Here is a 15876-nt window from a genome sequence, read left to right as displayed (position 1 = left end):
AATAGAATCTGTGTTTCTAGGTGAACAGCCTTTACAACGAAACCTTTATAACGCACTACCATTACGACGCAACCATTACAACGCAAACCATTACAACGCATTGCGCTGGGGGCGCTCTAGGATAGGGAATAGATTTAATTTACTATCCAACACCTTCCCTACTATCCACGGGAACTGGAGTTGGAATAGTAAATTAAACTATTCACTATCCAGCACCCCAAAGCGCTATGCGTTGTAATGGTATGCGTTGTAAAAACTGCGTTGTAACGGCATGCGTGATAAAAGCATGCGTTGTAACGTCATACATCCGTGTTTCTATGGGCTGTTGTGTGTCCTACACACCGCAGGGGTCCAAAGGAAGCCATATAATGCAAAGGCGCATAGGGATGATCCCTCATTTTCGTCATTGGGAGTCCTCATTAAAATTCAGAAATTCTTTTGCCCATTTTTCTGTGCCATATTACAGATGCAGGTACTCTAGCTAAGCGGTCGTCAAAGGACACAGTAACAAAGGAAGGACACAGTGGATGCTGCTGAGCATTAATGTGGTGGGGCAGCGTGGGGGGGACTAGTGCTGGGGAGAAAGCGCAGGGAGAAGAAAATTAAATATTACCTGTCATCTGCTGCCTCAGTGCTCTTCTGCGCTTCTCCTCCTTGACTCCTCGCAGTCAACAAGCTCCACAACACCAATCCAGACCCTGCTCTCATGCTGATATTACTGAGCATGAGAGCAGCGTCAGGATTGGTCTCAGTGCCCTGGTTCAGAGCGCTCTAATGTAATAGACCCCTGCGCCTATTCTCCACCCGGCTGGACAGCACCGCTTGGGTGGAGAGATCTAAGTGCGCATGTTGTTTAGCAGTCCTAAGACAGCCAGCCAAATGACCGTGCACACTTGCAGCAGTGCCACCACTCCTCCTCCTTGCTGCAGCTGTCCATCAGGATGTCTTAGCCCCGGTCCACCCAATCCTAATTTCGGCTCAAGTAAGTGAGGAAAAATAACATGATAATAACCTGTGTTAATATTATTCTTTTATTTTTCATGTTTTCACTGCTGCAACAAGAGTGGGCGCCACTCCTTCTCCTTAAAGGAGGAGCCGCCACTGAAAGGTCGGAAATGTGCCTGCAAAAACACTGCCAGCTCAGCAGGAGCCACGCTCACAGTTTCATTGCAGCGACACACTGTGCCTTATTTTTTCAAATGTTTTTATTGCCATTTCGAATTTTGGTCAATGTGTACATATAATTGTCCCTTGACAAAACACCTTCACATAGCAATGAGTTGGCCGGTGCATTGTTACTCCACAATTTGTGATCTCACATCGCACACCGCACCTTAGCCACAGAAGAGGGCCCTATCGTCCCCTCGAGCCTCGGCGCAGATTTGGATTGCTTCCACCTTTGTGGGGTGACTTCAGTGTCACCCTCAAGAGGCTGCCCTTTATAGAAACAGGAAACCATCTGCTTCATGTTCTGTGTTTCCATACAGTGTTGTCTGCAGCAGAGTTTGCTCTTGCACAGCAACAAGGACATTATTTTTACAAACCTAGCACACATCCTTGATCTTCACCAGGCACTCTCTTTAACGATGCTCACCAGTGTACATTGGTGCAGTGAACCCATTCGATATTACAAGCCAAGGTCCTCAAGTGTCCCAATTCATTTTCTATTGTATTTGGGCACCTAGGTCTATATTCAGCGCTTAATTCAAGCCGGTGGTTGCTGGTGGGGGCTACTGACACTTATTTTTGGGGACTGGCACTTATTTTTCCTGATCTGACTTTACCCAAGAGCAAGAGAGGAATAACACACAAAACGAAAAGATTGATGAAGAGAAAGACGGAAAAACCACTGCAAAAGAGGAAAGCAAGAACCTGCAAGAGTGACATAAAGGGACAGGGAGTGTTGGGCTGTAGATTAAAGAGGCATGAGGTGGTTTTCAGGCTATGCAGCCATTGCATTCCACACGCCAACTATAATTGCACCAGCTGTGGGCTTCTGAACAGAGCTTTGGCACTGGCACACATTATTTTATACCATAAGCACTGCCCCTGTTACACAGTGCATACTGTTTTGGTTTGCACCACAGAGCACCATTAAGCAGACAGTGTGCTCTATTTCAATGCATGAACTACCCTAATGCAGTCATGAACGCATCACTTCAGTTTAAAGACTTTATTTGGGCGTGTTGCAAACACAATCAAGCACTGCAGAGCCTTTGTGTATGCGCATGCTGTAAAAGTAATTCACACGCATTCATAATTAAATGTAATGTTGCACCTGCAAATCAAAATTAAATACTTTCACCATAGTGTGTTTCTTTTTTACTTAGATTTGCCACGCAACATTACTTTTAATTCTGAGTGCATGTGATTTAATTGCAAAACATACTCTTAAATTAAGGCTTTTAATCGCTTGATTTTCTTTGTAATGCATGCCTAAATAAACTCTTTCTATTGTGCTGATGAAAGCGTGATTTAAGTGTATATTTTGGGCGCAATCACAATTAAAAACTTTTCACCAGCAAAACAGAGTACAAACAAATTCAATGATTTGCCAGGGCAACATTACTTTTAATTCTGATTTACTTTCAAAATACTCGCTTAAGAAAAGGCTTTCCATCCGTTTCAGGTTTCAGACATGCATTCGCCACATAAAGACTCTATGAAATACACAGAAGTGCGAGTTTATATTTACATCTCCCCTTGACATGTATTACTTTATCACGCCTGTGCGCTTCATTTTCAATTGTCACATCCAGCAAATTAAAGGCTGACCATCGCATAGAAACCACAGTAACTATGTTATATTTACTCAAAACGTACATTTCCTTTTTATACCTTTATTAATCTCTTCTATGTGATCGAAAAAGAAATATACAGTGGAAACAAACATACTCAGTAGGAACATATATATTGTTCCAAGCATGCAAGGGGAACATAATAACAAAAAAATTGATTACATTATGCCAACCAATGTAAATAACATTGTTATTACATTATGCCATTTGTAAACAGAGAACTGCTGTAGAGATCTCTCTTCTCTATGTAGATTTGTGCCTGCTGCGCTGCTTTCAGTGCTCTGGCCCCCGGTGGGGCGAGGGCACTTTACATGCTCCGCTTGTGACGCTGCAAGAAGGGCTGGCCTCACCTGGCACCAATTGTGCATGATTGCGCTGATGTGGTATTAGTATTGACATCGCCTATTGACATTAACATTGGCAATGCCTATAGCTCTCGGATTGCCAAGGCCGATTGGCTTTGCCAATGCTTGTTTAATGTAGCTATTCTGATGAATCTTTCAAGTATGAGTCTAAGGTGCCATTTACACCGTCACTAAATCTGTTCTTTCTTTGTATGTTATTGTCTTTGACTTGAAGACTGTGATTCCAAGCTTTACCAGATTTCCCAAGATAACCTTCCCCTGGGGCTTAAAGTGTCGTTTTATTCCACTAAGTTTATATTTGTTCACCTCTGGAAGCTACGCTGTTGTCACATAACTTTGATAATTTAGGAAACGTTTGGGAAAAAAACGTCAGATACTGTTCCTTTAAATACCACAACATGTTGGTGTGGGACTCTGCTTCTGTATGTAAGGAGGTTAGCAGTGCGGTGTTTAACCTCTGTGGTGTGTTACTCATTTCAGATTCAAGATCCTGTGCCATGGCGAACTGTCAGTACGGATGCGAAGAGGTCAAGGGTGAGGTCAGATGTCTGTGCCCATCCCCTGGTCTTCAGCTGGGGCCAGATGGAAGAACTTGTGTAGGTATGTGAAGCGTTCACTGCACGGCATCTGTATGGAGATGTGCTGTAAGGTCTGTTGGGTGAACGTGGATGAGAGAAAGCCGTAAAGCAAGATCGTGAGCTTAGACAGATACATTTTTAGGTCGAGCAGACCTACTCTCAATGCGTGAGCATTGAGAGTGTCTGCTTCAGACCTTTTGTGGCCCGTATTTAGGAATGTGGACAGCTACCAGACGCGCGCTTTGACGAGGTCAGATTTCACCTCGGGAGCGAGCGTCTGGTAGCTGCGCATGCGCGGTGCAAAGCCCTCACACACAGACACAGGCAGCCCTCACACACAGACACAGGCAGCCCCCACCCCTCTGCATGCACACACACACACACACACACACACAGGCGCGCGCATGCACACGCAGGCATACGGCACACATACAGGCACACTATCCCCTACCTCGCATTCTTTCTCAATCACACACAGTCACGCATGCGCACACACATTCCCTCGCGCACACACGCACACACGCGCGCACACACTCCCTCCCCCCCCAGGCATACACACAGGCACGCACGCACTTCACATCAGCCCTGGGCCCCACTCACCGACTGCGCTCTTCCCGCGGGGCTCCTAACGGCGCGGCGCGTCTCCTCATCTGAATCGGGGCTCCCTCAGGTCAGAGGAGCCCCGCAACAGGCGCCACACTCCTCCTTCTCCCTGGCCCCCTCCTGGGGACCCGGGCTACACCGGACGGCAGGGCGCTCCATGCGCCGGCAGCTCGCGGACCTCGGGAGGCGGGACTTCCGGTCGGCCGCGAGCGGATTGGCCGGCCGGGCAAGAGCTTCCGGGTCGCCGCGGGCAGCGCGGCGGCGCCCTTTAACATTTTTGTTTTAGGGAAATGTGCTCCCCTTCCCTGCCGTTCAAAAATCAGTGGGCGAGTTCCAAAACCTAAAAAAGTGCAAGCGAAACTGAATATGCTTGTACAATGCTCCTTTAAAGCTTTTTTTTTAATGTCGTGAGTTTGTTTTATATTACTCGTCTAGCCTATATTTCCTGACACAGAAACGTTTACCCGCTCAACACACATCACACTTAATGCTACAACATCCTGTGTGATTATGTCCACTCCATGCAAAACAAAAAAAACACCAAAATAATAAATAAACAATCATTATAAAATAGTCAGTGAGGCTTGTTAAATGTGCCTCGCACACCGCTCATTAAATGCAACGTGTACGATCAAGCCGGGCGGCGCTGTGACCACTGCCCGGCATGAAGACTTCTCTTCCCCACCTCGTTTAGTTTCTCCTTTCAGAATCATTTAGCCGAGCGCTTGCCTAAATTTCCCCCTCTCCCCCCTATTGTTTCTCTCTCCACGTTTTGCCCCTAACATCAAATTACTATGAATTGCTATGAATTGCAAAGCAGCTGCCAGCTGAGCGGAGGGAGCAGGCAGCTTGCCGAACACAATCGCGTCTCCTCATGTAAATACAGGCATCATTTTTTATGCACGTATTACACGCCACTTTTTTACAGCCTTTACTGCTAGGGACGGCGAATACCTTCACATATTCAGACCTGCTCAACTCATAAAAGATGCACATTCACCGTCTCCGCTGCCCTGTGTGGCAAAAATAAACAAGACGCAGGCACACATGTGTGCGCACAGGCAGGCAGACTCACAGAGATGTCTGTAGGGGCGCGCCTTACAGACCTGCCAGGGAGGTGTTCTGAATTCCTTGCACCCGTGGACTGCTGGATGCCGGGTAAGTGTATATAAATTGCCTTTATTATGCTTTTAAAACGCGCATTTTTTCTCTCAGCCATCAGCCTGGGTTTAACTTAAAGCACAAATTAATTTAAAGCACAAATATCTTAAATCTAGTTTCTGCAGTCACATCGGCCTCTGATCATTTGACAGAAGTCCGCTCGGACAGGGGATGTCGTTACCAAATGCTTGCCTTTGTAGTTTGCAAAAAAAAAAAAAGAAGCTTTCTTTATATGCGTTTTCCTATTTAAAAAATGTTGTTTTGGTTCAGCTTAATGTTGTATTCTGGTGGGACCGGGGAACTTGAGAGATTCCGTAGAAACATCTGACATGGGGTAAAGGAAGGGAGTGGGGCCGCCTGGCCAGGGACATGTTTGGCATTTATTGCAGTTAGGCCCAACCAGGTGTACAGACACAAAATAGAAAAAATAATAAAAAGCAACCGTCGCAAAACACACAGAGCGTCATTTGTGAGTGGTTTTGTTGGCACAAAAATATTGTTATTGTATTTATATAGCGCCTACAACTCCTGACGAGGTGTTGAAGCGCTTTTCGACGAGTATCACGAATTTTTGTATTTATTATACGAAGAACAAAGCCAAAAGATTCCCTGATTAATCACTGTTTTCCCCAGCCCAACCTACACACCGTTCACATGGGGGGAAAAACTGCGTGAAGGAGGGTGGGAAACCAGACTAGCAGGTTACGTCAAAGGGTTCAGTGAAGCTTGCTAAAATATAGCTTTTTGAAGACTGTCCGCCGCTGGCACTGGTCGCCAGAGAAACTATGCAGGGCTAAACTTTGTCATGATTTCAGAGTTTGGAGAGGCGCGGAACACAACAGTAATATGGTGCACATCTGTGGTGGGACGTCACAAAACTGGACGAATACTGGCTTTAGGTATGGGGCTGTTTGAAAGCTGCCCTTCATATGCCCCCTGCCTGCATGGCGCTGCAGCATGATGTTTCATTTTTATTTGCACTAACAAGACATGTAGGATGATTGGCAATTGCATTGGGCATTGCTAGATTGGTTATCCTACGTCATTCAAGGACAAGTACAAGCCTGACACTTTCATTTAAGTATTAATTAAAAAAATTAAAAGCCATTGTTATTTGTAATATCAATACATCTAAGTCACGTAAATACAACACATATTGCATTACAAATGCTATAGGTGTCACAATTGCAAAAGTTATAACTATTGGCATTGTAAATGACAAAGCTATTAATTTCGCTATTTTCAAAACCAACACAAATACAAAATGTGTCATTTGCAATACCAATAGCTCAAACTTTCCTAATGCGAGACCTATTGCATTGCAAATGCTTGTTAAGTCTAGTAGTTCAGAGCCATTTTATTATGGACAATGACGAATTGTGTCATCATTAAAGGGGGTATAAATATCATATTGGACTGAACCAATTCAACAGTTGGTGACTTCACATGCTGAAATTAAAGTAGAAGAAATTCCTGTTGGGAGCTATTACTAGTTCCGTATGATTTGCACGCATTAAAATAGATAGCAGTTACTTATTTATTAATTTTACCATGGTTTTGGCAACATTCTCTTTTTTTACTAATTTCGAAGACCAGCATCTTAAAATAAGTTTTTAAAAAAATTTAAAAAATGAAAAAAACAATGTCTAGCAATTTGGAGATGGTAAATCAATATCTACATGTTCCACTTGCAACAGCTAAAGAGCGCACAACCAAAGAATGCTCAATGCTTCTTGCAGGGCGATCAATATGGCTAAACCTCAGTCTTATACACATATGAGAAGTCTGACTGAAATCCGCTCCAAAACAAATGGCACAGCACAAATCAGTATGCTGCAACTCACGCTGAAATATGTTTGATTTGGTGGGATTTCCATTAAGCTTTTTTGGTCTTTCTAGCAAAGGGGATTAGTTTTGGATCCAAGAAAATTGATGTAGCAAACCTGAGTTCTAATCTTCAAAATCATGATTTAAATGTTTGCATGGGTAGTATACAAATTACCATTATTCAGCTGTACAAAATTCAGTAAAATGCACATTAGTAGCTCACTAATAGGTAAAGATGGTCCACTGAAATATGAATAATTTGCAGGTGTATAGCACATTGAGGTAAAATTGGCACTCTATACACACATTTAAAGGTGGATAAAAATGATAATTTTATTCTTAGAGAAAAATGCCGACTTTATCACACCATTTTGCGCCGAGACACCTCCGGGTATTTGTATGCGCAATAAAAATCTCGAAAATAAAATAAATAAATAAACACATTTGTGCCTACTACTTTACAAGCGTATGTATTTTTGCTTATGAAGCAACATATGAAGGAAGGCAGGCTAATAATTTGAAATGCTTATTTGTGTACAACATTTGTCTCTGCTCACTGGAATTTGTCACAGGCAACACATTCAGAAATATGCAACAGTTGGAAGGACTGTTTTTCTATGACCCACCCACTCCCCTTTCTTCTAAAAGAAAGATGAAGTGCCCTCTAAATGGGAATGGGAAGATGTTAGAGAGGTACAGGACCTCATTCAGGGGAGGGTGGCAATTGAAAAACTGTCAAACAGTGAAACTAACTGTTCAGGCTACAGGTTGTAAATGTCTATTAGGAAGAAATGTGTGCAAGGGTAATTCTCACAATAGAAAAACATGTACAAAGCACCATTAGAAAATGAGGCTAAGTTAACACGAGAACTAAAATGGAAGCTAAATGCAGGCCGGAGAACTATGTTAGCCCTCTGGTATTAGCCCAGGAAAAGTACAATTGCAAAAATCTTTAGCATTTCTATATAGATCGATACCCACATATCTGATAGATGCTGTGAATCACAATAGACCCATATTCTTAAAGTGGGAGGAGCAGTATTGATCATCAACACTTAGTCTTATTAGATTTTAAATAATTAATCTTAAATCCTGGCACTCTCTTAACACCTTGGCTGCTAGAGGTATTCTCCCCCGGTGCTGCATTCCCAGATTTACCATTGTTCATGACGAGCTGAGCTCGTCATGAGCATCGAAGGGATTAAACTTGCCCCGTTCCGAGATGTATCTGAGTTAGTAAAGGAACAAAGAATATAATCAGCAAGGAGGACTAGTTTGCAATGATCAGAACCATTATTCCAAGGATACTATTTTTGATCATTTGAGAGATAGATCAATGAGCTGAAGATTCATTGCAGCAACTAAGTGGCGATTAGCAGGACACTAGTTTGAATCCCTCCAAGGTTTACTCGCCCATCCATCCTCCAGAAGGTCGCTAAATGGCACATCTTGGCTGGCTAACAGTAACATCTCTTATTTTCAGCTCCTCAAAGTGACAGAAGTGCGGTATGAGCGACCATAAAAAACAAGTTATTATTCTTTGTACGAGAGGCTGTAACGAGAGGGCAAATAGAAGTAAAGAGGCTGAGAGCCCTGCATTGTGTCCCATGACAATAACATTTGTAACATTGGTCATCTTGTTATCAATCTTAATTTTTGGGCGAACTGGCTGTCCTCTTGGCTTTAGCAGTGGTACTCAGACTCATTGTGTAAAGCACCTTAAACAAGTAACTGCACTCTATGTGATCAACCCCTTTCTTGGCGTCGAGAAAGAGGAGGATAACTGGGTATTTCTTGCACCCTGGTATATGAATGAGAGTGAATGCTAGTCGAATGTTATAGCCAGTAATTCTGTGTTTGATAGATTCCAATTGGTAGGGTGAAATCAGATTAGACTTCTAACCTAGCTACTAAGATTTTTGTAGAACATTTATTTACCATGACACCATCAGAAACTTTCAATGAACAAATGCACAGTTGAATTGTCCCAGTTCCATTCCCCAATCTCCTACCAACGCAAGAGATTACAATCCAAGTATTAATTTAAAAAAACCAATTCAACATTTTTTGAACTACCCAAAAGGGGACTGGTTTGTGGATTGATCAGTGCTTTGATTGGACGCATGCTTAGAAGGAGTGTACACTTTTCACAAATGTTCTGCTTCGTACTGCTGCCGGACCGATGATTTACAGAAAAGATAAATGGACATGAACAACAGTGGGATATTACAGATTGCACCGGGATTTACCTCCCGATTTGTACATGAAAGTTGGAGTACAACAGGCAGCAACAGGGTACCACACGTGCAAACACATCTTACAAGCCGTTTTACAGGAACAATTATAAGCAGACATTTTCTGGTGGCAGTGGCCTTTTCTACATGAGGCAATATTACTGTATTGTGTAAAAAAAGGTTTACCTACATAATAATTTTACAGCTAAATATCCAAAGAGCCCAAATGGCAATCTGTACTAAAATCAGGTTTCTGCACAGATTTCCATGTGCGCCAGCCCATAAATGAAGCGCGTAAACTCAGGGAATCAGGTTAAAGGTTTCTTTTATTAAATAGTTACACAAAATAGATCCCAGAATCCTCTAGAGATCGAACGAAGGGTAAAAAATGTAAACAATATGCACGCTGTCGAAGCCTGATTTTATATCAATACCAACCTCATGAAACATGTACCACTTGCATAATACCTAGTTATTTGAGGGTTTGAATCTTATGTTGCTGTTTCTTTAACCCCTTGCATGGGGCCGCAATTCTGAGCCTGTGCGGCAAAATCGCAAGTTGGCGGGTTCATGACGGCCCCCAGCCGTCATCAGCACACGAGCGCCATAGTGCATGATGGCTGGGGGCCATCATCAGTATGCAAGGGGTTAATGATTGTTTAGAGAGCAGGACGTTATTTGAACAAGATTCAAAGGCTTACCATGTAGAATGTCATTTTAAATATGAGACATATGTCTTTTCTTGCTACAGATATTGATGAGTGTACCGGCAGCAAAGCCCTTTGCCCCTTCAACCGGAGATGTGTGAATACATTTGGAAGTTTCTACTGCAAATGCCAGATTGGTTTTGAGCTAAAATATGTCAACGGAAGATACGACTGTTTGGGTAAGAATGATGCTGCGTTGTTACGCTACCCCGAGCGATTGCCAGTGGTTAGACTATTTGCAAGCTTTCCTCTCATCAATTTTTGTGTGTTTGATGTGATGTTCTAAGTATCAAAGGGTGTGTCCAGAATGAGTCCAGGCCTAATTGGGCCACTGGAATCAAGCTACACCCGACTGAAGAGGCCAGCTAGACCCACATCGGTTTAGGGTTGCTTATGTTCTGAGTCAGGGAGGGCCTGGTGTGGTAGTTTCAGGCTGGACTATTTCTATTAGAGGAGGATCGAGGTTGATTTGCATATGACTGGGTCTAACCTGAGGTGACTTATTGAGCAAAAGAATGATGGTTTGCACTGCTACCCTGAGCGATTACCATTCCTCTCATCACATTTTGTATGTATATTGTATTGCTCTAAACACCTGTCGCTTGGCGGCAGGGATGAATCTAGTGAGTGGAAAAAAATGTGGCAAATTCGATTGGCTGACGCATGGGATTAGATCTGATAAACAGGTGCAAATACAGTTTGCATTATATCATGTACAGGAATTGGCCGCCGCTGTTAGACATGCACAGAAGTCTAATGATAGACCTAGCACCGTTTGTTGTGGTTTTCTCTATCTTTTTGCTTCTGATTCCTGTATCTGGCCCACATTCCCTCATGGTTGGACTGAACTTGTTGATTTGCCCTGGTCAAGCGCGACCCGATAGCACCAGTCTGAGCTACAGTTTTCTAAGAAAGAGAACTTTACTTAATTCTGAAAACTTCATAACTTGATTTGTGTATGTTGGATTTTTGTCATTTTGGTCTGGTTTACTCCGATACATATTGGCTATTTTTCTGAACTGATGTGAAGTACTTTTGTGGTGTTTTCACTGGGTTACTGGGTGTGTGTGTGTACAAAACAATCACACATTGCTTCTCAGGATAAGCCTGACTACTCCTGCAAAGCTACCAAGGGGGTGAGTATGGGTTATTCTTAGTGTGTACCTTCTTTGACAGAGTTCAAACCACTGCCAACTAGAGACCCCGTTTCTAACATCTAAGTACACAATGAGACGCTTTCTTGATTTGACTGAGCGTGCTAAACATTTTAACGCTTTGTTTTTGTTGATGCCAGTTATACAGTAATTAACATGTTAGAAACTTTTGTGTATAGAGTCTTATGTAAGACTCCGGATATAAACTGTATGTCTCAGGGACATGGTATATGGAACAGGCTGAAAGACTTGGAAAATTAGAATATTTGCCAAAATACAATGGCCGGACCACTGGATTATAAATATAACTGAATGGAAAAACGTGTGAAGAGTCTCACTTATGATTCCTCTAAGTTAAGACATGGGGACAGATTTCAAAACACGTTTTTGGTACAAACTATTACATGTCCTGGGTGGGTAACAAAGCTGTGTTTGATGTAAATGACCTTTACCACTGTATCACTGAAGTGGCTTTGAGTCAGTGGTATTGTGTAACAAAATTGTCTGCGCATGCTTAAGCAGATGGATTACAGCTGATATACAAGAACATCATTAAACAACAGCACACCATCAAAAAAAGGTAACAGTAGTAAAAGACAACACGATTTTCAAGCTCAATACTATTTTGTCAACACAAGAATACACAAATGTAGTTGTATTTTTGTTTTTTTGTGGTGTGTTTTGCTGTGTTGAGTTGTAGTATATTCTTGTGTTATCTTCTACTGTGTTAGCTTATATTGATATTTTGTTTTGCGTTAGCTTCTGGTGCATTGTTTTTGTGTTGTGTTTTGGTTTTTTCACTGTGTTTTGCAGATGTATTTTGTTGTGGTTGTTTTGCTGTGTTCTGTTGTTGGTTTGTAAATTTTTGTGTGGTTGTTTTGGTGTTGCATTATTGTGGTCTGAATTACTTTTATTGTTGTTGTTTTTGTGTTGTGTTGCATTGTATTGTATTGTGGGTGTAAACGTGGTGACAACCCAAGCATTAGCAAATGCAAAAATGTTGGAAGCCTGCATCAAAAAAAAATCCTGTTTGGGAAGACATAAGTGAGGGGGGCGACAGGGCAGACAGTGGACTTGCTCCTCCGTGAGGCCACGAGCATGATTCCAAAAAGGGACGCTTTTCCACCGGGACAGAAACTTGTTCATCTTCTACAGTTTGCAGCTAATCAGATACTAACCCAGCTCGGTGACTAGGAATTGATTGTGGTCACAAACCAATAATACATGCCTTGAGGGGATGCACCATCACAACTACTCATATTTGCAACTTGCAAAGGGTTGCAAAAGCTGTTTTATGAACCAGAATCATTTTACCACTCTTAAGCCTTTTGGTGTTTGGGTCGGCCAATGGCCAACGCAGTGCACTACTTCCCTGGTACGGCCATTAACCCTGGAACGGCCATTCTCCAGGAAGGGCCCCCATAAAATCCTTTTTTTTAAACCCGTGGGGAAGCCGCGGAATCGTTAGCGTGTCTCTTTGTCCTGCCCTGTGAACATACCCCCAACTCACTGCACTGCTATGCCCTGCCACCTGAACCTCGCGTGTATACCTTGCTAATCAGCCAGTGGTTTGCTGTTACATCTTGCTGATCAACCCACTCTCATACTCAGAGACCAAACCCCCTCCATGTGACCCTGCACTGCGGCTTTCCCTTTCTTCTTAAACCACCTCAGTGGTACCATCAACAGCCTGTTAAGCCTGGAAGCCCACTCAGAGAACGCTACATCAGACATTACATTTATTTGCCTCTGAATTACCCTGGGAGTCATTTGATCGTCCTTAATACACATGCTTTTTACCCACGGGATATTTGTTGGTGGCACCATTTGCACACATGTACTTTGTGCCGACCCAATATTCACTGTCATTATGATAGACTTAAACATGACGCAATCAGTATTCGTTATGGGAGAGGGCTGTCCGAGGCAGACTGAGGGAAATTAAATGTTTTGCTACGGATGATATGTCAGGGCCAATGTTAGCAATGGAGAAATAAATGAATTCCCGTGTCACACAGCCTCCAAGCCAAACAAACCTGGAGCTTTTCAGCAACGTTAGAGGGGGAGTTTCAAGAGTTTGTTTTTCTTCAGTGCTTCATACACGGTGAGCGAGGAGGAAGGGCCTTCAGTGTCTAATCTATGTCTCATACTTAAGTCAGATCCATCACACTCAGACAGTAACGAGGCACAAAACGAGTAGAAAGCACATGTATTTATAAATGGTTCAAAACCCAAAATTACATTTTAATTTGGTCAAAACCAGCAATATATTTTGGTAACCGCATGTTATGTTGTGTTATGTCATGTCATGTTATGTTATGTTATGTGAATTTGCTGGTCACAGCTAATCACCCGTGACGGCATCCAGGGGCTGCACATGCAAGGCAGAAAATTCTATAGAGGAAAAGCCTCTTAATCATGGGAGCTGATGACACTTGCCAAGGTAGGGGTAACGTGAGGGTGAAAATGGCAGAGCTGGCTCTCAACAGGGACCTGCTCTTTGACCCAAATGTTATTTCTTGGACTTGGCCCCCATTGGGCTGGCCTACAAGAATGGATGGCATGGGCGCCCAGCAGCTGCTGCGTGGATACTCAGGCCTGGCACGCTGCCCGATAGAGACCACTATCCTGGCCCCGCTGATTTCCAATAACATTGGGCATCAAGCCAATATTAACTTAAGTGACTAACAAGTGTTGTGTTTCCGTAGAAATAGACTCTCAGCTGGAAGGGTTTTTCTGTAGTACTTCCATCAGAGCTGTCCCACAGTATTGTGTGGCACACACTGTCAGAGACCATTAACCCACATTTGATTCCTCAAATTATTATGGTTATCGAATGACTGCACTGCTGCTCCAGCAGCCCTCCAGAACTTTAGAATTGTTCCATGAGGGAAGGTAATCGCACCACTCCAATGGTCTCTCCCTTCCAAAATCAAGCACAGCATATGAGACCTAAGCACCACATCTGTAAAGTTAACACTAGTGAATGGACTTAACTATCTTGCTGCCTGTTGAATAGGAAGACAAGCTCTGTTTAATGGAAAATAATCATCTGCTGTTAGTCTAGTTGGACTTCAAAACCACTAGCCCTACAGTTGGGCACTCAGTCCCTCCATCTTGGGAACATACAACCGTCAGTCTTTTTGAAGAAAAATAAACCAGCGGTTGAAAGGGGGGTCATGTTGGCCCATTCTGCTGATGGATGCACATCTCGTGATATACTTTCGGGACATCCTAGATGCCACTGTTTCTGATACCAATGCAACTTGAAAAAAATGTATCCCATACTGTATCTGTCCCAAAGCTCATCTACCCAAACCAGCAACATCATCCTACAGACCTGTAGAATTTGAACTAGGGTGTTCTTCAGGCATCATCTCCTACTGGCACTTAAGGTCCTATTTATTGATAATCTCTTATATCTTTAATTGGACAGACTGTCCATAAAAAATGGGTATCCTGAAATACATCCTGCAGCTGTTCCTCCTCCAAACCATTTCATTAGCCTTGGGGACTCCAAAACTATCTACATTAAATTCACACAAGCATTCATGAAACAATGTGTACTTGAATTTACTGGAGCACACCTGAGCTGTGGAGAGGAGTATCTCGTCTTTGGACAGGAACTTGGCTTTTCTTGCAGTTCCACAAAGTCACCATTCTGTTTTTTACTAAGAAGCCTTTATGAGCCAGTCTGCTATAGAACCTTCCTTTAGCGGTTTGTGGTGTATACGCGACACTCCTGCTGTGAGTCAGAAGTTGCTGGGAAGGCACTCGCACTCATTTTATGTAGGCTTTAATGTTATTTCATTTTTACCTTCTAAATTAGTTATCTGAGCTAGTTTGTTTTCAGTAGAATTCGAATCACAGTCTACATGTAAAATACCAAGTTCATGCAGGGCAGACTGTGCTAGTTTTGAAGGTGTGTGATGACCAGGGGCCTAATTACACAAAGGGCCCCAGGGGTGCACCAGGCGTTTGCACCCACTTTGCACGCCCCAGGGCACTTTGGTATTACAGAAGGGACCGCAGACTCTTGTGCACCCCCTTCTGTAATATAAATAGCACTGACGCACATAAAGCGCCAGTGCTATCATTAGAAGGTGTTCCTTCATTTGAATGGGGGTGTGGCCCCATGCAAATGAGGGAATCCCTTTGCCTCTGTGCCTCCGCCATACTACAGATGTGGTTGCAGAGGCAAATAAGCTGCCAGGAGGCGCACTGACAGTGTGCCACATAAAAGGTGGATCACTGTCCGTGCTCCCCCTGATGTCAGCCCTCTGAAGGGGGAAAGGGGGTAACATGGGCCCCTCAGACATCCCCTTGCAGGCCAGTGCAGTCACTCACTGCACCCACCTGCAAGGGGATCTCTAATCCCCCTTAAAAGTGCAGGTGCCTGCACCATGAAACACGGAGTCGCTTCAAAGCAGCCGCTCTGCTTTGCACATG

At 43.2% G+C, this 15876-nt stretch overlaps 1 protein-coding gene across 1 annotated transcript in view; it reads left to right on the top strand.

The window, feature by feature from the left end:
• EGFL6 (EGF like domain multiple 6) overlaps window positions 1-15876 on the top strand; it is a 433277-nt gene that overhangs the window by 208952 nt on the left and 208449 nt on the right. Inside the window, exons 5-6 of the mRNA XM_086934569.1 lie at window positions 3644-3763; window positions 10318-10452. Coding sequence (XP_086790695.1) covers window positions 3644-3763; window positions 10318-10452 — 255 coding nt within the window. The remainder of the gene's footprint in view (window positions 1-3643; window positions 3764-10317; window positions 10453-15876) is intronic.

The sequence above is a fragment of the Lissotriton vulgaris genome, chromosome 8 (assembly GCF_964263255.1).
Source record: "Lissotriton vulgaris chromosome 8, aLisVul1.2, whole genome shotgun sequence".
NCBI lineage: Eukaryota > Metazoa > Chordata > Amphibia > Caudata > Salamandridae > Lissotriton > Lissotriton vulgaris.
This window is presented reverse-complemented; position numbering and strand designations above follow the sequence as displayed.